This window comes from Pseudopodoces humilis, chromosome 17, assembly GCF_049639895.1.
Source record: "Pseudopodoces humilis isolate 2021_Gansu_Grassland_sample_001 chromosome 17, ASM4963989v1, whole genome shotgun sequence".
NCBI classification, from domain to species: domain Eukaryota; kingdom Metazoa; phylum Chordata; class Aves; order Passeriformes; family Paridae; genus Pseudopodoces; species Pseudopodoces humilis.
The window spans coordinates 14,433,104-14,455,727 of NC_142216.1; the positions used below are offsets into that span (position 1 = coordinate 14,433,104).

Sequence of the window (22,624 nt, forward strand, 5' to 3'; positions counted from 1 at the left end):
CTCTTGTTCACAGCAGCAAAGAACTGCCCAGGGCTTTTATTACTCTCCCAGCTACTCTGAAGCACCTACCAATCTTCCCACTCAGCATGGTAATTGTGGAAGATGCTTTTTGTACTGCATGATTTATTTAAAGCCTGTTCAATCTCAATTTATGAAGCCCAGATTGTGAAGCACCACGTAACAATTTATTCTTTTCCTTAGCATCTTTGGTCACTAATAGCAATTTTACAGTACACTGTGCCAAATAAATACACTTTAATACCTCAATAAAACATTTGGGAAGCTGCTTACGAAGAACTCAATGCACAGCAGCATCACTGCAGTTAAAAATCAAACATCATTTTCATTTTGACCTCTGCATTCACACACACCTAAGCAAAACCATACCAGGGTTAAAATTTGGATTCTAGCTTTTTGCTATTTTCTTAAAGCTAATTGTTTTTCCCAACTTTGAGAAGATTTGATTTGGCCATGCTTATACATTTTTCCCCCCCTCCCCTAAACAACAAAAACAAAGTTTTAGTGTTTTCAGATGTTGAGATCTTTTATGCTTGCTAAAGACACTAATTTGAGTAGAAAGAAGCAGCCATCAGCCAAAGTCCATTCTTTTGAAGATTATAGAGCTACGTGACAATTCCTGGCAGTTGGCCGTGGAAAAGTCAGGATCTGTTGGTGTCTTATATCCTGCCTCATTTTTCACATCCATGTGTGACATACATCTGGCTCTGGGAGAAATGTCAGTTCATCTTTCAGGCCCACCAATTCTCCTCTTGATCCTCTTGGCGCGTGAAATTTCATAATCATTTCTCTTAAAATCCTAAATGGTGTTAATAGCAAAGCATAAAAGTGAAATGCCAAAATCCAAAACAGGGGTCAGCTACCTCACCACTAATCTTTATGTTCTGGAATAAAGCTGTACAACCTTGCTGCAATAAAAGCACTGGAAACATTTTGGCTTTTCCCCCGTGTACCACTGGTCTTCCTCAGGATTCTGGAGCTCAGGATTCAGCAGAACTTACACTGAATTTTGCTATGAGACAATGGGTTAGAGTCTTGCATTTTCCAGGTGCTGAGTACAAATGCCCAAAAAAGAGAAGTGGCTTCTACCTTCCACATCCACAATGTGGAATAATTTCTCAGCTTTGTGCTGTCTGTCACTTTAAGATACTTTGCGTGGTGTTCTTTCTTCAGCTGATATGGCCAAATTTTACTGAGCCCATATTCAGTTCTGACAATATCCTCCTTTATTTGCATTTTAAGCATTAATGTCCCACCAAAAAAAAAAAAAATCAGAGTAAATCCAAATAACTGAAGGGCCACCCCCCCTGTGGCATATTGGCAGCAGTGGGTTTCAGCCCTAAAAACATTTTATTTAAAGTTTACAGTTACATTTACAGTTACATTTATTTAATGTTTTACAGGACATGTCAAACAAAATTTTGCTAATTTTCTCAGATAATAACAATGGAATTGCTTCAATGCCCAGACCAGTGAAAATAAAATGAGCTCAAAAATTCACCTGAGCTTAAGCCCTTTGAATGCTTACCAAGAGCAGAGGAGTGGAACATACTTCCACTGGTACTTTGAATGAAAACTTTTATAAGTGGTATTTTGCCAGGAATAGAAATTATTCCTGTTCTTTAAAGTTTGACCCAGTGCAGCTGCTTTGTTTAAAAATAAGTTAATGATTACTTTTGCATCCATTTCAATAGATCAAAAAAGAACATTATTCCAAAAATCGAAGCAATGTAAGTGATTTTTGTTATTTGAAAGAAATTAAATGGAAAAAAGCCAGGTTTTTTTTAAATGCAACCAACATACTTTCTTCATTAACATTTTGCAATGTTTGACAATACTTAATAAAATAGCTTTAATATTACCTAAAATGTTGCAATTTAGCTTTTGTAAGTTACGCCAAACTTTCCACAGTCCATTCTCCAAAGCCTACTGACTCATAGCAAAAAAGTCAGATTTATAGTTTTGTTCTAAAAATGATTTAAGCTAAAATACCAAAAACTTGCAAGTTTCCAGACCTTCCTTTCATATTACATTAATTTAGGAAATATTTTAATGACAGGCAATCCTGAAAGAGAAGCAGAGATGCAGTATGGTTAACAGGCCAAGTTAAGAGTTTGTACGGGAAAGAAAAAGAAAAATTGAGACTTTCAAACATCAGAGAGTTAAAAAGACACTATTAAAGGTATCATATTTCCTGCCTTCTGCTTTCACAATATATATTGTTTTCAGTTGCTGGCAGAGCAGGCTCTGCAGAAACAACACACAGATGACACTTGAGTCTTGATTCTGGCTACCAATATCCAGCCCTTCTCCTGGAAGTTTTTCAAAACTCTTTCAAAATTTAACTACATGAACCTTTATCTAAGTATAGATCTGAAATAACTACAGGAATCTTTATCTAAATATAGATATGAGAAAACTCAATGAACCTTTACCTAAATATAGACATGAGAAAGATTTATTTATAAATGTATACACATGTATATAAAGTGAGCTTAAAAGTAGGGCTTGGTAGTTAGGATACTGACTCTTCAAGATATATAATGTGAAAAAACTATTCTATAATGTCAGGCTATGTTTAATTTTAGAAAATTAAGCTAGGCTTTTTTTTTCTGAAATAAATCAGCTATGGCAAAACTCTGCACCTGAAAGTACTTTCTAATGGAATATAGGTGAAAATCTGTTATAATCAGAATTTAAAACTCATCTCCCTTATTGCCACAGATGGAGCTTTCTGATTCATGACGAAAGTACTGGGTAATTTAATTTTAAATGTTCAGTGCACTCATTAAACAACTCAAATGCAAATCTAATCCTGAAATCATCTGAAACAGCTTTAGTACAGCATTAGCTCAATACTCCAGACTTCTCTTGAATAATTGCTAGTGGGCACTTAACTCTTGAAAGCTGCTTTAGAAAATATCAATGGGAAAATAACAAGTCCTACAAGAAATGCCTTGCAGATAACAGTTACCAATCAAGCATAAAAAGCCTGCATTCCAAACCAGCTTGTGATATTGTTCTGGTCACCTACCCCTAACAAAGAATAATTCTCCAAGGTATTTCAGTTTTACAGAGATTTTGTTCTGCTCCCACCAGAAGCAGACAGAATTCATGATGATGATAAGGAGCACACCCAGCTAAGAGCAGCAACTGGATGCAGAATTAATTTTCCCTTTCTAATATTTAAATTCATACTCCTGCAGGGGCAGAAGTTTCCTATGAACTTATTCCAGATTGAGACCCATCTTATATTCACCTTCTCCAAAATAGAAAATAAATTAACTTAATTGCTGTCAAAAGCAGAGGAGATCTACAATCCATCCTCCACTAAGTCTTCCATGATACCCTGGAACCCACTGCTACCACTGCCATTATGCCACTTCAGAGGAAAGGAAGCTAATCAGAATACTAAATATAAGGTAGTTTTAGAAATAATGTGGTTCTCAAAGGAGAAAATTGCCATTTCCATCAGCATAGACATAAAATAAAAAATATACAATAATATGAAATTATTATAAATAAAAAAAATCTTCCCCCCACATAACAATTTTAAGACTTGCCCAGATAATGTCCTTTTGATAACGTTATTGAGACTCTGGTTTCACAGTTCTAGTTTCTTGGCAGCCACTCTACATTTTACTTCAAGTATTAGCTATCATGTAATATAAATTCAGCTGTGTTTAAGAGCATGCTTTAATTTAGGCAGGTACTCAGCTCTTTCTATCTTAAAGAAAGTTAATTTTATTATCATGATATATTATGGATGGCCATTAACAGTGGGGTAGAAAATCTGTAGCTTTTCCATAGGTATAAATACAGATACTTACAGTCGTTCAAGTTGTTTCAGGTCCTGAAAAGCTCCACGTTCTATCACACTGATCTGATTCTCTTCCAAGTGTCTGCAATTCCAGAAATATCAGTTAATTTTGACAAAATATAAAAGCATCCCCACTTCTCTTCAAACATCAAAATGCTTTTCACCTCAGTATCAACACCAGTTTTAATTGAAGATTATTAAAATAATTAGGGCAGAGGAGCATTGTTTCTCTTCTTGGTCACTAACAGGAAACTGACCCCAAGTTTTCCTCCTGACCTCCACATTTGGTAAATATTTTTACTCCTAAACTTTTGTAACCACATTTTGCTCAGAAAAGTCTGAAGGCTGGTGGTTACATCCCTGGGACATTCCTAATTTTCTAGGATAGTTGTGTGCTATAATTGAGATAACTGATTTCTACAGCCCACAACAGGAACCCACTCAATGGATTTTTTTTGTCCAGACTGTTCTGCACCGATTTCAGGCTCGCTCTGGAGCAAATCCTGCCCTCGGGAACAGCAGCTGTGTGAAACAGCTCTCTACACTGTACAACAGGGTGTAAAAGCACCTGGGACAGGCCCAGCTTTCCTCTGGGGCTGATCCTGCTTTTCTCTCCACCTGACACCAGCCCTGGGATAAGTCACAAGCGGAGGAGACTGACTTCTCTCTGAGTTCAGGGATCACTGCCATTCCCAAATGCTGAAAATTCTGCCACAGCAGAAATGCTCCTGAGAGGTGAAGTGGAAGCCAAGGAAGAGAGATTCCAGCAGTCCCATCTGAGGTGCCCTTTTCCCTCCCTCCAGCACACACCCATTCCTGCTTCTGTGAGAGCACTCATGCAGGGACTGAACACCTCCAAACACTCTGTGTAAACACCTCTGAACAATCTGGACTCAGTGAAGACCAGGCAAAAATGCTGTTCTTGCCTGTTCAACAGGCACTCCTCTGCCCTCAGTCCTCTGAGGATGCTCAGAGCTGTTTGACTTGTTTGGAGCTGAGGGCACAGGCAGCAGGAGAATATTCCACAGACAACACCAAGAAGATGAAAATATAGAACTACAAAATTCAGGCATGTGAATGAGAGAGTGATGTGCTTAAAGGACAGGGAGGAAACACTGTGAGGAAAAGGGAAAAGGACAAAGCTATCAGGGATGAAGGGAAAAGGTGCACAAAGGAATATTTTCAATGTGTGGTGTTTGCTTGAGAATGGAGGATTATTTTCTGCTGTACAGGTCACTCGTTCCTAGTCCTCATTCTGATGTGTGCAAACAGGACTAGGTGACCTTTCGAGGAACACTGGGACAGGCTGCAGATTTCTGGCTTCTCACTACACCCCCAAAAACAGGGCAGGGAGGAAAAAAGAGGGGAAAATAGGGGTTTAGTAACAGAATTATGAAAAGACTGTAAGGGAAACCAAAGAAAAGTTAAAATCTGAAGGATGTTTTATTCCAATGACTTCTGTGGCAGACACCACACCACTCAAAGTCTGAGCAAATGAGTTACAGGAACCTGGAATGAACACAGGACAAAAGCTTCATGTAAAGTTGGACATTTTGCTTATTCCTGAAGGCATAAAGGACTGCAGCAGCATTAGGCAATGTCTGACACTGTGAAAATCCAACCAAACTGAAACAACTACTGGCATTAATATAGTATAGAACATGTATTTTAATAGCCTCCCAAAACAGTATTGACAGTTGGGATGGGAGCCAAGGACATCTAAACAACTCCTCTGCTGGAGATGAGAGAAACACCACAAGAACAAGAAGTCTCCCCACAGATTTGAGGTGTTCCCTCACTATATGCCAACTCATCCACAAGTGGTAGGGTAGCAGCAGCAAAGACTCACCTTTTCCTTAGCAGGACTTAAATATTACTTGAATTATCACTAAAGAACTGTAACAGTTCAACAGTTGCAGCTTCAATGGGTTTGTTTTAGAAGACACCCAGAGGAAAATGTTTCATCACTAACTTAGTGGTGCTGTTTGGTGTTCATGAAGAGAAAACAGGAAACCAAGAATGGCCAAGCCTGCAGGCTGATGTTCAAGGCCTACCTACAGGTATGGTTAAGGCCTTGACAGACACTGAGATCATCAGACAGCACCACCTGAAATCTTTGTATTTATGACTGCATACCAGTCAAAAAAACCTCACTAGTTTCCTTGTGTTCAAGTTCTTACAGCTATTCTTGATCAACTTCTGCTTAATACTGTGCAAGATGCTGCTAATGGCACTGTACCTTACAGTGGCCAAAATCTGAAAGTCCTTTTTGCTGGTGTCTCAGTATAATTGATTTATGCATAAGTGATTGAAAGCAGATTAAAATCTTTACCACATGACTTATTCAAAGCTAGTCAGAAAGAACTGAACAGCTCAAACTACAGTCACTTTAGTGTAGAACTAAAATTTACTGTTTCACGTGACAAACTGTTCAGATTGCCTGGTTTAAAAGAATCCCAACAACTGAATAATGGGCCACAATTACTAGAATTTGAACTCTGGAATTATGGAAACTCTAAGCAGCAGCACCCTGAAATAGTCTCATAAAAACCGGACAAGTTTTGTGTTATACTCACAAGACACGAAGATTCTTCAGCCCAGCAAAGTCTGTCTTTGTGATTCTTGTGATGTTATTTTTTTCAAGATCCCTGCAGAGAAAAAGGAAAGCAGTGTTCAGACACTATAACTGACACCCAAAACTCCATTAGCAAAAAGTATCTGCATCACTGGAGCACCCACCAGCTGCTCAAACTGTACAAACAAACATTTGCATTAAAATCTCAAAAAGCAAGTCCTCAATCCTGATGCATTTTGCCTCCTCCTCCTCCTCTATGTTGTTCTCACAGGAGAATTTTCTCCCATTTTTAGCTCTAATGTTCACTATATGCTTCTTTCCCCCTCAGACTATAATTCTGTAAGAGGCTGTGTATATCCAAGTCCCAGTTAGTACAAAACAGCTGAAACAAGACTACAGGGCCCCAAAATTTTTATTCTAAACCCAAGTCCAACCTGCTGCAGAAGCTGTGACCACACAGAGGACAACTTAGTTCAGTGACTCCTTGGTGTGCTCCTGCCCAGCTGACTGGAATATTCACTGGTGCCTGCTTTGCCATTTTCTCCCCTCTGCACTTGCCTTTGCCAAGAACCCCTAAAGTTCTGCCAGTTGAGCACATCCTGTTATTTGGTCTGAGATATTTCATGGTTTTCAGTCCTGTTCACACTGTTCTCCCTGACCTAGTGCTATCCAACAGGGACAAGACAAACAGCTGGTCTTTTCTGGTCTTCATGCCATCAAAAATATGGCATGTAGACACAAAATGTATAATATTTTTGGCATAACTTTCTCAAACATTTGACATCAATCCTTCAATGAGTCTAACATATAAAGCAAGACCTCAACAGGATTGAAGCAGTATGTGATGCACTAGAGCACAGAAATAAGTGTTAAGAATATTGGAATCTACTTCTAATGGTTATTGACAGATATCAAAATGATACTAATAAAATCCTTAAGTCATGAAACGGATTATAAACAGATTTTACAAACTATAGGAGTTAGTTCATGCATTTTAGCATGAGATATTTCCATAATACAAGAAACATTTTCCTGTCAGGAAAGCACAGATGGAAAGTAAGGATAAAGATAAGGAAATGAGGGAAAAAAGTCCCTATGTTTCAGTTACGTGAACAGGACAGCCTGTATCCCTACTTGACTTATGTCAGCTGTATTTTAAAAGGTTCACTGAAGAAAAGAAACCACAAAGCCTGAACAGGGCACTTTCCCTGCCTGTACCAGCCATTTCTCTTTGTCCTGTCGATCGACTCATGCTTTTCCCCAAGAATACCTTTGAATCACTGCCTACATCTTTCAGATTTTCCAGCTTAATTTCCTCTTCTGTTCTCAGTTCAGTTCTTCTACCCCAGTGCATCATTAAGTACTCACTGGTGTGCCAGTGAGCTGATTGCAAGAACCATTGGAAAGAATTACGTCTGGAGTAAGCAACGCGTAAATAGCTTGTTTGACTTGCATGTTTCTCCCCATCTGCTTTTTGTGGCATTCCATCACAAGCTTTCCCTTTATCTCAGAGAAGCTCTAGCAAAACACAGCATTCAGCTGGTTGGAATCCCCCAAGGCAGAGAGGAGCCAGCCAAGGGACATGGAGCAACACGGTGTCCACGGCCCCGGTTTTTGTGTATTTTGGTAAGACGCGATCCCAGCACAGCTTTACTTGGCTTCAGCATGTGCACGCAGAACCAGCACTGCTGCCATCCACACAGCAACCTCTCCACCACACCCAGCCTGAGACACCAGCCCCACACATGAGCACAATTCCTCTCTGCTTTCAGCCCCAGAAACACTCAATATTCCCTCCCTGGGGAAATCTGCAGCTCTCTGTTCTGAAAGACTTTAACATTCCTTGATCAACACGTATCTTGGGATTGCCGTTTCCCCTGCTCCGGCAGATTGGCACAGCCTATCCTGTATACACAGTATCAATCATTCTATTAATCACTTACAAAGTTTAGTGTCTAAGTGAAAGGTTTCCATTTCTGTTACTCCAATTTCTTGCACCATGCCCTAACCTTAAGAGAAACATTCCCATGAAGTTCACTTTGCTCAAACCATAACTGCAGCCTCTGTCTGTTTTAAGAAACAGTGTTTACCTTCCGAACATTTGCCTTTTCCAGCATGCTCTGCCTCAAGGCTTATCTGCCATTTGAAGAAAAACAGACTAAAACTGTGATGAACTATGTAAAATTTCCTCCTCCTGTTCACAGTAGGTCTAATGCTGCTGCAAAGCAGCAGATTGCCACAGGTTACCCCATTAGTCAATTAAACTTTGTGACTCTGAAGTTACTGAACTAATGCAGACATTAGTGGTTTACAGCTGGTATTTGTGGGCAACATAGTATTTTATGTTTCCTTTATAAAGTTTGGCAGCTGATTATGGGCTCACTAGTGGGTTTCAACTACAAAGAGCTAAACCTTAACATGTAATCTTGGTTGGCTTTCAAACACACCAGTGTTCAAAAGGACTCTTGGAACCAGATTTCTTGGAAAAGAAATCATCTGGGTCTAAGATATGAGGAAAAAGATATCATGAAGGCAAATTTAATTTGTATTTCACTTCAATACGTATCTATGTCCAGATGAAATAATTCTACATAATATTCTTATTGTGCAGAATTCCTCTGTTTTAGGCAGTATGTGGGGCCAAACAGATCTTAAATGCTGCTCAACACATCTCTCTCTCCCATGAGACCAGCTACTACTCTTGGCCATTTCACATTCAAATAAGACTGTCTAATCAATTAAAAACATCTAAGAAAACTCCATTAAGGAATACAAGTCTCTTCTGGAGTGTCAGCAGCAAAGCTGATTATCACTCCATTAAAAAGAAATCAGAAATGACATCTATACCAGCTTTGGTAAAGCTCTTGACATCAGGTCTGCCTTGTCAATTTATTAATTTATTTTAGCATAATTTGTAGGATAAAGCATGCTAAGAGCAGTGCAGCTACAGTGGTAGCTTTAAGAAAACAGACGTGGAAGGAATTATTTCAGTGAGAATAGAAACATGAATTGGACTAGAATGGTACAAGACATCATGAAAGTGAGTTCAGATGAGCTATTAAGGGAGCTTTACTCATAAACATGTCCTGCTATGTTCTAATAACAATTTAATTCAACACATATTTTGTAGATGCTGGAGACTGAGTCACACAATGTATACACTTATTACAAACAGGGATGCTTGGAGCAACTGGAGCAAATCCTGTCTCATTGCAATAATTCCTCTGAATTGCTTCATCTTTCATTCTTCTCTAAAGACAATCAAATGAATTTAAGACAGATTTTTCAATGTCTTAAAGCACCAACATTCCCAGAAGCGTGCCAGGAGCACACAGATTCCCTCTGCTGCATCAATTAAATTGCAGTTGATAATTATTCTGTTCAGCCACTCAAGACTTCCAAAACATCCGGACGTTCTCAGCCCCCACCCTCTTCCTTGGACTGGATAAAGTTTATGACTGGAGAAGGAAATCCACTTGTCTCTTCACACTTTGTGCTTCAGCCCTCCAGGCTCTCCAGCCTTGGCAAACACAGCCCTGAGCCTCCCTCTCCTCTCAGATGCACAAAACCAGGATTGAGTCTGACACCCCATCACCCCCACAATGAGCAGTGCAGCTCCTACAGAAGAGCCAATAACAACAGCAATCAGATGCTGAAGTCTTGCACAATCTTCAGCTCAGCAACTCAATAGATGTGTATAAATAAAATACCTCACACAACCTTCAAATCCTTTTATATACAAGGATGCAAAAATCCAAAGCAACTCTACTAGATTGTAGCAAGTTCCTACTGTAGGCAGAGGTTATTTTGCTACCATCTGAACCCTCTCTATATTATAATATCCAAGATAATGTGGATAATAAAGTTTGGGCCCTCATCATAGTTGTGAGTCGTAAACATACCCAGGTCAATCCCTAACTTAACTCCTCAACGTCTTCAGGACCATAGGTTTGGGATCTTTTAATCAACTGCTCATTTTAGAGCTCTGGCTGCCCCAGTTGAGCTTTTCCAGGCACACAGAAGCCAAACTGAAGTGTCTTACTACAGCACAAACCAGCTCTCTCTCTCCAACTCTGTCATGGTTTGGTTTTGCAGCCTCTGATACGTGGGCACTGCACAAGTTCATGGGCACACAAAACACTCTCATTCTCGTGTTCTTACTGCAAATGCTGTGCTTGCTCTAAGATGAGGTTCTATTTTGTGCTTTAAAAAAAAAACCAACATTTTTTTCTGATCTGAAAAACTACCAGACTTCAGGTCTAATTCTGATACCTTTTGGTCAGAAAAGAAATTGCCTAAATATAGGTCCCTTTCTAGAAGGAACACAGCTGTTGCATTTGGTTAAAGCCATTTATTATCAGTAAGTGCTCAAGAACAAATTTGCCTCTGTTTCAGAGAATTCCCAGGTGCCCATCTGTCAAACAGTGACATTCCTAACAACAAAACTAAAAAACTTTGATGTCCAATAATTTCGTGGCAGTAGCCAATTTTGCATTTCAGTGACAAACACAAGTCCCAGATCAGCGGTATTTTGAAAAATATTTATTGTGTAATTAATATTATTGTCTGTAACCTAAGACAGCATTACACAAAATGAAAATCCATGGAAAACAAAAATAACCTGCTACCTAAGGAGAATGAGCATTAGACTTAATTGCAGTCCTCAGATATTTCTTCATTTATATCAATGAAGAATTCAATAAGAGCAGTAGAGAAGCTCATCCAGTAAGAGCAGCAGGGAAAATATTTAAGGAAAAATTAACTGCCATACACTTCAAAAAACAGCTCTTACCCAAGTTAAACAGCACTAGGATTCTTTCCTGTCCAGCTGCTTCCTAGGTAAGGTAAATATTCATTTCTGGTCACAGAACCTCAAACACAAAGTTTAGTTTCTGTTCCTGTTACGTTTTCAAAGTGGCTACCACACACCAGTTCAAAGTTACAAACATCTGTGTCACAGTAGGGGCAAACAAGTCAGCCCAGAACCCAACACTCTGAAAGCATTCTTGTTTCAACCAACACCCCACAATCTACAGGGAAGATGCATTTCTCTTCACCTCAGTTTTGGTATTTTCCAAGAAGGAATGCATAAAATTTGTGTGTCACAGAACAAAGCTTAGGAACTAATAAAAACCTCTCTTTTTCCCCTTAAAAACAGGTCAGGATCCAACACACCATCTAGAATTCCCATCAAAACAAACCTCACCTGGGACACAATTCATGCAACTTCCAAATGTTAATGAAGAACAGAAGAAAAATAATTTTCCAAGGAACTTAAATAAGAGCACCTGTTTTGAAGTGATAGCACACATCCTTTGCTATGATTAATTTGTACCACATTCCAAAAGGTTTATTTTAAATGGCAAATCAACTTTGAAAACATGGGAGCAAAAATTCAAGCGCTAACGAATTAATCCAGATTCGCAGGTCTAAGGAGTTACTGATGTTTTTCATTAGCCCAATTCCTCCAAGTAGCTAAAGCAGCCCTCACTCCTGAGAAACACAGCTTTTTCTGTGCCACTGCAAAAGGACTTTGTCAGCCCAGACATCCTGGAGTGGCAGCTGAGTCATCCCCTGGAAGTTTTTCTGGGCTTTGTTTTGCCCATCCCCAGTCACCAGCCCAGGTAACCACGATCACAAACACACAGCACCTCAGCTGGAAGAAACCTGCATTTCTCCACAGCAATGCAGTTTTTCACCCTTGACCTGGCTACCTCTTGCACTGCAGAAACTTAAAGCCATGAGGAAAACTTTTTTGATTTTTAGGAAAGCTACCTGCAGAGCTGGAGGAAAAAGCTGCTCAGTAAAGCCTCCCCTCTTTAGGAGAGCTTTAGTTCTTGCTTTGGGAACTTGCTAACAGCAGGACCAGGAAAGGGACAAAAATCCACTCCCATCTGTGAATGTACCCACACAGCAGATCCTGGCTGCCCTTTCCAGTCTTCACACACCCAGTATCTGTTTTATTATTTTAACCATTTTCCAGGATTTCTGCTGTGCAGCTTATTTTCTTTAATGGCTATGAACTGCCACCAGCCTCTTAACCTTAAATGACCATAATTCCCAACAGAAAGCCCTTGGCAATTCTCTCTTTTGCCTTCAATCCAAGAACTTCAAAGTTACTGTGATAAACTACTCAATTATAACACTATCCTGAAGCCCTCTGGCAGCACAATCTGCATATCTTCAGATTGAACATATTTTCATCTCAAGTTTTGCAATGCAGGAAATGAATTCCTGGGACTGGATTTTATGAAATACACAAATTCCACTAGTTTCCAAATCACATAGGCAAGTATGAACATCACTTCTAAAGAAAGACAAAAACTTCAAAATCAAATTCAGCTGAGGTAATTCCATTTTTTGAAAAATTAGTACATTTCATGTCTATAAGACTCAAGTTATTTTTTCCTTAAAAACAGCTGACTTTGCAAAGGAGCATGAGAATTTATTTTTATTTCTACCAAGCTCTAGAAAGACTGACACTCTTGGAACATTTCACATCATTTAGTTCAATAGAAGAAAAGTATTCAAAGCCCTCTATCTGAGAGGAAATAAACCCAAGCAACAATCTCAGGTGGGGTACTGCATGAGCAAGAAGATGCTTTGCAGCCAAGTCCTCTGGAGTGCCATTGTGGCCCAAAACTCCAGCAGTGGCCCTTGAAGCAGCAAAGGCCACCTCAACCACAGACACAGGGCTTTGAGGATTTCAGAGAATTCACTGCTGCCTTGTCCTGTGGGGTTTTGCCAGCCCATCTGCAATTCTGGGTCAGTGCAGGTTCTCCAGGACAGGACAGACTATCAGGAAGCTTCTGATGACATTTGAACAGAGGCTGAGACACCTGGGTTTGTTGAACTTAAATAAAGAAAGGTTACAGGGAGATCCTACTGCAAACTAGAACCAGCAGCTTGGGGACTACAGACCTTGCCTGATCTGCAGTAAGAACAAGCCACAGGTGGAGAAACACTGAGAGAAAAAAAACAACCCCTGCCACAACCACCAGTTCTTTCTAAATATTCTAAAAATTCTAAATATTCTGCATTAATAATTTCATTTTAATTCATTTTAATTAATAATTTCAGCAACAAGAACTGCACAGATCCACATGGCAATACTGGCACCCAGCAATGTGGACATCTCATAAAAGACTAACAATCAATTCCCAATTCAACATTTCATCATTTTTGCTGTAGTTGTTGGAGACCAGGCATGTGACACTGGATAGTTTCAGTCCTCAGGAAAATTTAAATAGCAATTAAACAGCCACACAATAGTTGGAGTGTGCAAATCCCATGCTGCAGTCCATCATGGTTTGTAACACACCTACACGACAGCTTTTAATTCAGAAAAGGTTAGATCCTCTGTTCTGATTACAGAAGGCTTTCAGGTATGAGTCAGACTGTTTTCTTTCTGTCTGAACAATGAGAAAAATGGACCTTCGAGGTTAAGTGCCCTAATTTTGTGAATTGTCCATTCTTAAGCCCATTACAGCAGTGCTTGGTTAATAACACACATTAAGTGTCCAAATGATCTGGAACTGCTTGCAGACAACACACTTCTGCCCTCATCCTTACAAAAATAAGAAAAAAAAATATTTGGCGGACTACAAATGTTAAGAAAAAAAAAAAAAAAACTAACTTTTTGCAACTTGTCAGTGGCTGAATTCCCTACAGCAGACTGCAGTGGAAGTCATCCCAGGGCTCACAGAAAGCTGCAGAATAGATTGAGTAATTCAAGTATTCTGTTTCTTCCAAGGAAATACATGTTTGTCTCAGCCTGCAGGAATTCCTGTCTAATAATTAGAGTATACAGGTTTTATTATCCACAGAAAGGAATGGTTATGCTGACAGCATAATGTTTAACAGTACATTTTACACTCCTGTGTCCTTCACCTCTGTCCCCAGAGTCCTGTACTTGTTCTTGATGTGTTCCAGAGCTCCTCTGGCAGTGTCACCTGTGCCCTGCTGAAAGAGGCACTGCAGGAAGAATAAAAGGGGTGCAGGTTCCTGGAACTTCCTCATGTGCCAGTGCACACCTGGGCCAAAGAGGTGATGGAGCTCCAGCACAGGAGGGAGAGGACAAACAGCACCCAGGGCTGCAGAAACACTGCCCAAACCTCAAGTGATGGTCTGAGCAAAGTCAGAGCTCATCCGGAGCTCGAGCTGGTGAGGGTCATCAAGAAAAGCTCCTAGCAGTGCATTAGGTATAAAAGAATAAACAAGATGTGGTGGTTCAGCGACAGACTGAGGTGCTCAGAGCCTTCAGCAACACAGTCTCCCATTCTCTTGTGTTCAAGGAGGAGAGGAAGAGCCAGGAGTGGCAGAGGATCAAGCCAAACATCACTTGAGAGCTCCTGAGCTGAACAAGCCTGCAGGGAGAGTGGACACAGCTGCAGAGATCAGGCTGATCCAGCTCAGCCTCGCCCCAGCACCTCCAACACAGGCAAACATCACCTCTGCCTTGAGAAGGTTTAAAAGCACAACCTGGCAAGGTGCAGGCTGGTCAGCAGCAGCTCAGTTTGGTACTGGAAACATCACTGAAAACACTTCAGGAGGCAATTTCTGGTTTTCAAGACCTAAATGGACATTTCCTGACTGAATTCCATGTTCTGCTTTGAGCAAAGGCTGAACCAAGAGACATCATGAAGTACCTTCCAAACTTAACAATTGTGTGATTATACATTTTCTGCAAAGGAAAAGAGTAAAACAAGTATTTTTTGTCTTTTGTTTCAGTGGGAGTTCAGGGAATAGCCGAAAACTTTAAATATGAAACATAAAAAAATAGAAAATACAATACAGCTGCTACAGAAACCTGGTTTAATATGAAGAAGTCAGGATGTGCACACCATAAAGAGTAGCAAGGACAGCTCTGTGTCAGACTAGCTCAAGCATCATTTTAATTCATACTCAAAAAATAAAACCCAAGGTTAACAACTGCACATACAAAAAGTCACTTTTTAAATTTCTTTTCAATCCCTGATCTTGTTTAGCCATTCCTACTTAACTCCTACAGCTGCAGCTCTTCTTCCATGTCCAGCAGGACCAGCTGGTTACACAGATTTCAGGTGGTCAGACCAGCCCAGTGCTATTCCAAAGCTCAGACTGCCACAAAAGCAGAAATCAGAGCACATCAAGCATTCCCTGAGCCGTGTTTTCATTCAGCTCCCACCACATGGACAATCTCATCAGGAAATGATGATCAGGATGTGACAATTTTCATCTGGGCAGAAAAAGCATTGCTGCAAACTTCAGCAAAACATTGCTTTAATTCTGTATTTCACTTAGCAGTGTGGTGTGTAACCAGATCCCAGTGAAGGAACTGCTCTTCACTAATACAGACAACCTGATATTTCAGACTTGCAACATTTCACACCTGCTCCTGACTGCTGGAAATTCTTGATAACTTGGAAAGACATTCTATGAACAAACAAATTATTTTGGTGAAGCCTGGCATGAAAACTAAGCCTTGATTTCATCACCCTGCTCACTTTCAGACATGCACAGACTAGAAACCCTTCCCAGATCTTTTCCTGGAAAGGTAAGAGAGATCTGTTTATGTTTGGGGTTTTTCGTTTTGTTGCTGTTCAGGGTTTTGTTTTTTTAATGTAAAAAGCATCCAGTTTCACCAACTCTATTCATTCCTAGCACCACCACGCCGAGTGTAACATGTCTGCAGAGGCCACTGCGGAGCAGAGGAAGCCAAAACGTTGCAATAAAATGTGTAGGACAGTTTTAATATGTAAAATGAATTTTGAAGGAAGGGTTATATTGAATTGATGTTAGCAACCAGATGTTGCAACCAATTTACAAGCAATTCTCTTCACTCTTGAGTAGATTCCCACCTTCCTTGTCCCCCATCCTCACCCCACTTTTGGGTTTTTACTTGCTGCAGTAAAGCTGAATTGATTTCACAATGTTTGCTAAATGAACACAAAACTCAAGTTCTCCTAAAGCCTTTGCACAGAAATCTGATGTTTCAAGTTACTGAAACTCCTCATGCTCATAAAATCACTTTGCACTAACCCTGCTGCATACATGAGGGCTATGGAAGAACCAACCTGGAAATTATCTATTCTATAAAATGAAGTTAACATCAACTGGGAACAATCCATTTCCATCTTCTAAAAAGTTTCATAAGCAATCAGCTAAAGAACTTTCCAGAGGGAAAAAAATGAACATAAAACCAAACCAAATGCCAAACAAACCCCCAAAAATCCATAAAACACTTCTGATTGTTCCTTATCTTCTGTTGCCTTTTCACATGTTATCTATTAAAACTCAAAGCTCCAAAGGATCATTGGGCTGTTTCCTACACTTTCACATTCTTATCTGAGAAACTTATATCCAGATGTGTGTTTTCATCTCTCTGAAGAACCAGCCTTCCCCTTAGGGCTTTATTTCTCAGTATCTATTTCCACTTCTGGAAAACAAGTTTTCTTTGCTCAAGAATTTCCCTTCCATATTTATTTATTTTTTTTTACCTCTTTTTTTCTGGTCTCCAGCTATCCTCCCTGCTGCATTTATCTAGGCATTTCAGAAATGCACAACTGCTTCCCTGTGCAATTCCCTCACAAGGAGTTCTCTTTTTTGCTGCCCAGCTGTATTCTCTAAACCCCATCTCTAACCAGCTCTACCACTTCAAGAGGATGAGACTGCCAGGGCCTCTTCTCACCACTCTACAACTATTTCACACAAGCTTGTGACCCAGAGGCTCCCACATTGCTCAGTGATGCTGTAACCACTGCCCTCCCCAAAGACGTTCCATCCAGGTTTTGCCAAAATCAGCATTTCAAAAAAGCCATTTCTAATATAATGCCTCCCCAGTCTTAACAAAAGCATCACACAGACAAAAGACAAAATTGGAGAAAATCCATGGGTTAAGTTTCCACTAAAGTCCAGGCAAAACATGCTGTAGGACAAACAGGAAGGCATAAGACACGTAAACTTCTTTCTGGGCTCATCTTTTCCTTGCTGAAATTTCCCAGAGTTGTATTTAAACAGCACAACTGTTTCAATTAAACATTGCTGCCTCCATAGCTGTGGACAAGCGCTACATCCACATGCAGGATTATTTTAATGGGCTGGATGGCCTGTGATCACATCTGTTATGTGAAATTTATATGCTACACACTCCAGCCTAAACCAGAGAGAATGGGCAAACTGCTGTTTGCTATTTCCTTATTGGAAATAATGAAATCACTCATTATCATCATGAATTAAATAATGATACTTTAATAATTAAATAATTAAATTCATTCATCAGGGAAATTCATTAATTCATCAGGGAAATCATTAATGTAAAGTTGAATTATATTCTTACATAGGGAATGTGTAACAATGCAGGATTTCTTTGTTCATTCACCTTGGATAAGACAGCACATCCCAAGGAACACAATATAAAATTCTAAGGAAGAGTCTCCCACTTTTGGACAAGCTTTTTGTAATCTTCAAAGGAAAACTGAAGTTAGGAATTGGAATGTTTTCTATTTTGGGACAAATTGTTTGTGAAAAACTCTTCCAAGTAAAGTCAAGTTCTTTCATTAGGGTGGTATCTTGTAACGTATGACACTACATTTAATGCTAACACTGAAAACCAAGCACTACTTCAACTTAAAAAGCTGTCAAAGTATTTGAAGTGCTCAATATTGCCCAGTGCACACCCAGAGAAAATGTCAGAGATGACAATTCAGTAGGACAGTCCTGCTAAACTGCCTAAAAATACTTGGTTTTACTCTGACCCGAGAAAGCGAGGAAGGCTCACAACTCATGGTATCATTTGAAACTTTCAGGATTATTTATTAGATCCCACAACAACATAAACCAGCAATACCTCACATTCTACTAACATTTGTATTCTGCACCAGTTAATTATCACATTCCTTACCTGCCACAGGAGAAAAGGAAAAAGACCAACAGAAAAAAAAAGCCCAAGGATCCAGGAACAGTCCCCTAACAATTCTACAAGCATGTACCTTGCTTCTGCTATCAAAATGTTATCTTCCTCATAGTTAAATGTTTATCTTTTGACACATTTCATGAGAAAGTTGATTTCCACCCTCTTCCCCTCCATTCTGTGCCTCTCTCTCCCCACAGTGAAATAGCTAAAATAGCTAACCTTGACAGAATCCAGCTCTTGAAATAAAGTTTGGAGACAGACATTAAAAGCTGCATTTGATAGTGCTGTGATTTTGGAGATCAGAACCTCAGCTCCACTAATATGAAATTTATTACCATTTCTGTTATCATGCCTTAGAAGCACCCTTAAAACAGCTCAAGATTTCTTCATCTTGAGCACTGTGCAAACAAAGATTTCCCAAGGGATTTTCTGCAAAGAGAAGAGAGCAAAGGAATGAAGACAAGCAGTACAGCAGGCACTGTCCTCAACTCCAACACAGCCTAACTTGCACTCTGTATTTTTAACTGATATAATTAAAATTACAGTAAATTTTAAGTTTTGTAAAACAAACTGTTTGGGTTTTTTTTAACAAAGGCCATTCCTCTCAAGAAACAGCATCAGAATGGAAGGGAAAAAAAAGAATAAATCCACCAGAAATGGAGAATATCACCATTCTCCCCACACTTTCTATAAGCACGTTGACAGGCTGTTAAAAATGGGTTACTGATCTCCAAATCACTGACCTCCAGAGCAGTCTATCCTCCCCTTCCATGGAGCCCTGGGTGAAACAGAACCACAGGTCTGTGTCTCTGCAGAATCAAACAGGTACAGAGGAAACATCCTGAAAAACTGCAGGCAGCTCCTGTGGGTGACTGGCAGAAACACAACACAATGTCCCCACACCACAGAAGAGGGGCAATTAATTCCTAAATACAACAATAATTCCAATTAATTCCTAAATACAATATTAATTCCAATTAATTCCTAAATGCAATATTAATTCCAATTAATTCCTAAATACAACATTGCTGCCCCAAACCACCCTGACCATGTGTGCACAGGGCAGCCAGTGAGGTACCGACAGGGATAATGTGTCCCAAAATCCTCAGTGCTGCCTGGCCTCTAAAAACATTTACAGGTGTTTGAGAGTGTCCATCAGCACCCTGCTACTAATCCCACCAGGCTGATCCCTGTCCAGGCAGCTGGAGCAGGAATAAAGGTGGGAAGCACACAGGACTCTCCAGAGGAATCCCTGGGACACAAAGTGAAGAATTGTTCCTGCAACCGTATTGCAACTATTGAGGAAAACAAGTAAAAGTGAACTGCTGGGCAACATCAATTCTATCATCTATTTTGAAGCAAACTTCAGATAGGTTTTGAAGACTGATCAATGGGAAGTCAAGACAAGACCAGCTTTAAAATTGAATTTTCTGCCTCATTTTAACCACACTCATGTTTACTGTAAATGCTTCCTTCACCAGTGGCAGCAAAGGAGATTTGAAGCAATGGCTACATTCTCATTTCTACCTGAGAGACAAAAGTAGAGTCTCAGAAAAACAAGTAGATCACAAATAGAAAGGTAAAAATCTAATTAAAAGCTCCAGAAATCTATCAATCATAAGATTAAAAACATATATTGCAGCCATCAAACAGATGGCGTAAAAGCAAAATACAAAAATTTATTCTGACAGAAACAACTGACAGACCAGATTCAGTTGCAGGGGGGAAAAAAAAGGGCTGAAAATAACTGGCAGAGGTAAGAATCAGCCTCTTAAATTCTCTTTTCTGTGGAGATGGCCTCCAACTCAATCTGAAATTTACTGAGCACAGAGCACAGACCTGTCCCCCTTATCTTTGATGTATTTAATACCATTAAACAAACTGTCAGTTGCTTGCAAGGCCATTTGCTAATGGGGAAGAAGCAGTTCTTGCCACTGACAAGATCCACTCAAGACCTTAAATGATGATATGTCTGACTAGAAAACACTGAAAACAGACTTTGAAATAAAGCATTACAGATCTCTGGAGAAAAGACTTGAAAAATACTGAAAACAGAGCAGCCTGGGCCATATTGCAACCCAAATATGACTGGAACCCAGCCTTTTCTTATGCTGAATATGACTTAACAAACAAGAAAGTAGAATTAATATAGCTTTCCACTGGCAAACAAACCCTTTCAGGGAACAGAAGAGGGATGGGAGTCAGCACAGCAGTCCTGGATCAAAATCCATTTTGTGTTGTGCTGGAGCACTTGAATCAACGAGAACTTCTGGAAGCTTCCTGTGAGCTCAGCAGCAGAAAGGAGCCAAGGACAGGAGGCACATTTCCACCAGCCTGTGCCTCAGACCTCAGAGAGGACAGGGAACAAAACTGACCTCCATTATGTAACATTTTCTGACCCCCAGTGCTCCAGGCTCTAACGGGAATGGACATGGGAGCAACCCTTTTGCCACACTCAGTCATGACTTTCTCCATCGTGTCACCAACACTATTTCTCTCAAAAAAGCTTTGCCCTTTGAGGTTCACTTTAGCTTTGCTCCCCAAACTTACCTTCCTTCCTCACCTGTAGATAGAAACTTGCTGTGTCTCCTCCTCCCTGAGGAGGACAAACCCCACTGGTTTGTTTTGGAGTGGAAAATCAGCCCCACAGGAAGAGAGAAGCTCCTTCAGAGAGCTGTGGGAGCACAGGGTGTGTGAGTGGATTCCTCCACGTGCTCCCAGCCTCGGAGGAAAATCAAGCACAAGGGGCAAAACACAAACCTTATCAAGGGTTTTGGGAAAATTAAGCTTCAAGTCATTTCAGCTGTTAGTTCTTGGGAGGGAACACATCCTGATTTAAACCTTCTGAATAGTCTCTGCAGTAAAGAAACTCACTGAAATTACTCACTGAATATTCTTATTAGAGCCAAGATCTTTTCCCCTGTTATCATTATCCCCAAACATCTTGTGAGATTTCTGTGAGAAAATCATTTGTCTCTGCTCTGTGGAAGTTGAGGAATAGCCTAAATACTCTTAAAAACACAGACAGCAAATATCAGAAATCAGTGTCCACACAGGACAAGCTGCTTTTGTTTTAAACACAACTGGAAATGCTTGAACCCTGGCAGTGACATTCCAGAAGATTACAGGTAGTTTTCACTATAAAGGTCAAATGACATTGGAAAACACAAGGAGTTTTATATAGCTACTATAGCAACAAAAGAGTATTAGGATTTACTTATTTTTGGCCTCACATCCCTACAGGTAAGCCATACCTTAAGCCATGTTTCCCCAAACCCATACAATGCACAGATTCCAGGGATATAAAAACAATAGTCATCATTTGTGTTTTAGGACTTCCTAAAAGACAACAGCTGCTCTTTAGAGGGGCAATTATCCTTTAGCCTAATTTCTTTGCACGAATCAATATTCAGCTGCAAAAGTAAGAATATGAATAAAAGTAAATGGTCTCAGAGAAGCTCATTAAAAAGTTCTGCAGGAAGTAGCCTGGTCTCTTTCATCTCAAAATCTAATCCAAATTTTTGCAAATAAATACAGCCAACATGACAATGGCCACTACCTGCTTCTGCAGCTACCAATTTACAACAGCTAATTTCATCCTCCTTCCTGCTCCCATCCCTTCAAATCCACATCACAAATTTCATAGCACAAGGCTGATCCTACCCAAGTTTGTGCCAACATCCACTCCAGCACTACAAGTCCGAGTTACGTTTGGAAAGGGAAGTATCCCCATTAAATTAGGGAACTCAGTCGAGTTTTCCCAGTTTCAGTCCCTCCAAGAGCAAGCTTTTCCAAGCCAAAGCCATGTACATCCACTTATTGACACATGACCTAGGGGAAAAAATATCTGAGAAATGCTCCATGCAAGGTTTTGGAGACTATTACTACAAACAAATGAGTGGTAATCCCTAGTGGGAAGAGCTCTAGAAAAGCAGAATGTCAGTGTAAGAGTCACGTAATTATGTTTGCATGTGTTTAACATTGCCTTCTGCAGGAATATGGAAGCATTCAAGACAGGAGCTTAGATTTAATTTGGAGACAGAAACGAGGAAGTTGAAGACTTATTACAAGCCAGTGCAACTTCAGCAGCTCCATGCACCTAGGCCAAAACCACCATAATAATATATTTGTGTAACAGGAGCCCCAGACCACATGAAAACTCAGGAGTAAGCAGATGACTAAGCTTCTAAATTGCACCTAAATGTGGACACACTCAATTTAGCTGCTCAGACAGAGCACAGAGCAGATTAGTCCTACAAGCTTTATCAATTTAGCAAGGTAAAGAATCCCTCAAATGAAAGGCAAAACAAAGCAATGA

At 39.9% G+C, this 22,624-nt stretch overlaps 1 protein-coding gene across 2 annotated transcripts in view; it reads right to left on the reverse strand.

The window, feature by feature from the left end:
- Positions 1–22,624, reverse strand: part of SLIT3 (slit guidance ligand 3) — a 465,384-nt gene that overhangs the window by 437,893 nt on the left and 4,867 nt on the right. For both annotated transcript variants that reach the window (XM_014253183.2, XM_088063492.1), the window contains 2 exons: positions 6,415–6,486; positions 3,849–3,920 (listed from right to left, as the gene is read on the reverse strand). In XM_014253183.2, the coding sequence (XP_014108658.1) occupies positions 3,849–3,920; positions 6,415–6,486 (144 nt within the window). The remainder of the gene's footprint in view (positions 1–3,848; positions 3,921–6,414; positions 6,487–22,624) is intronic.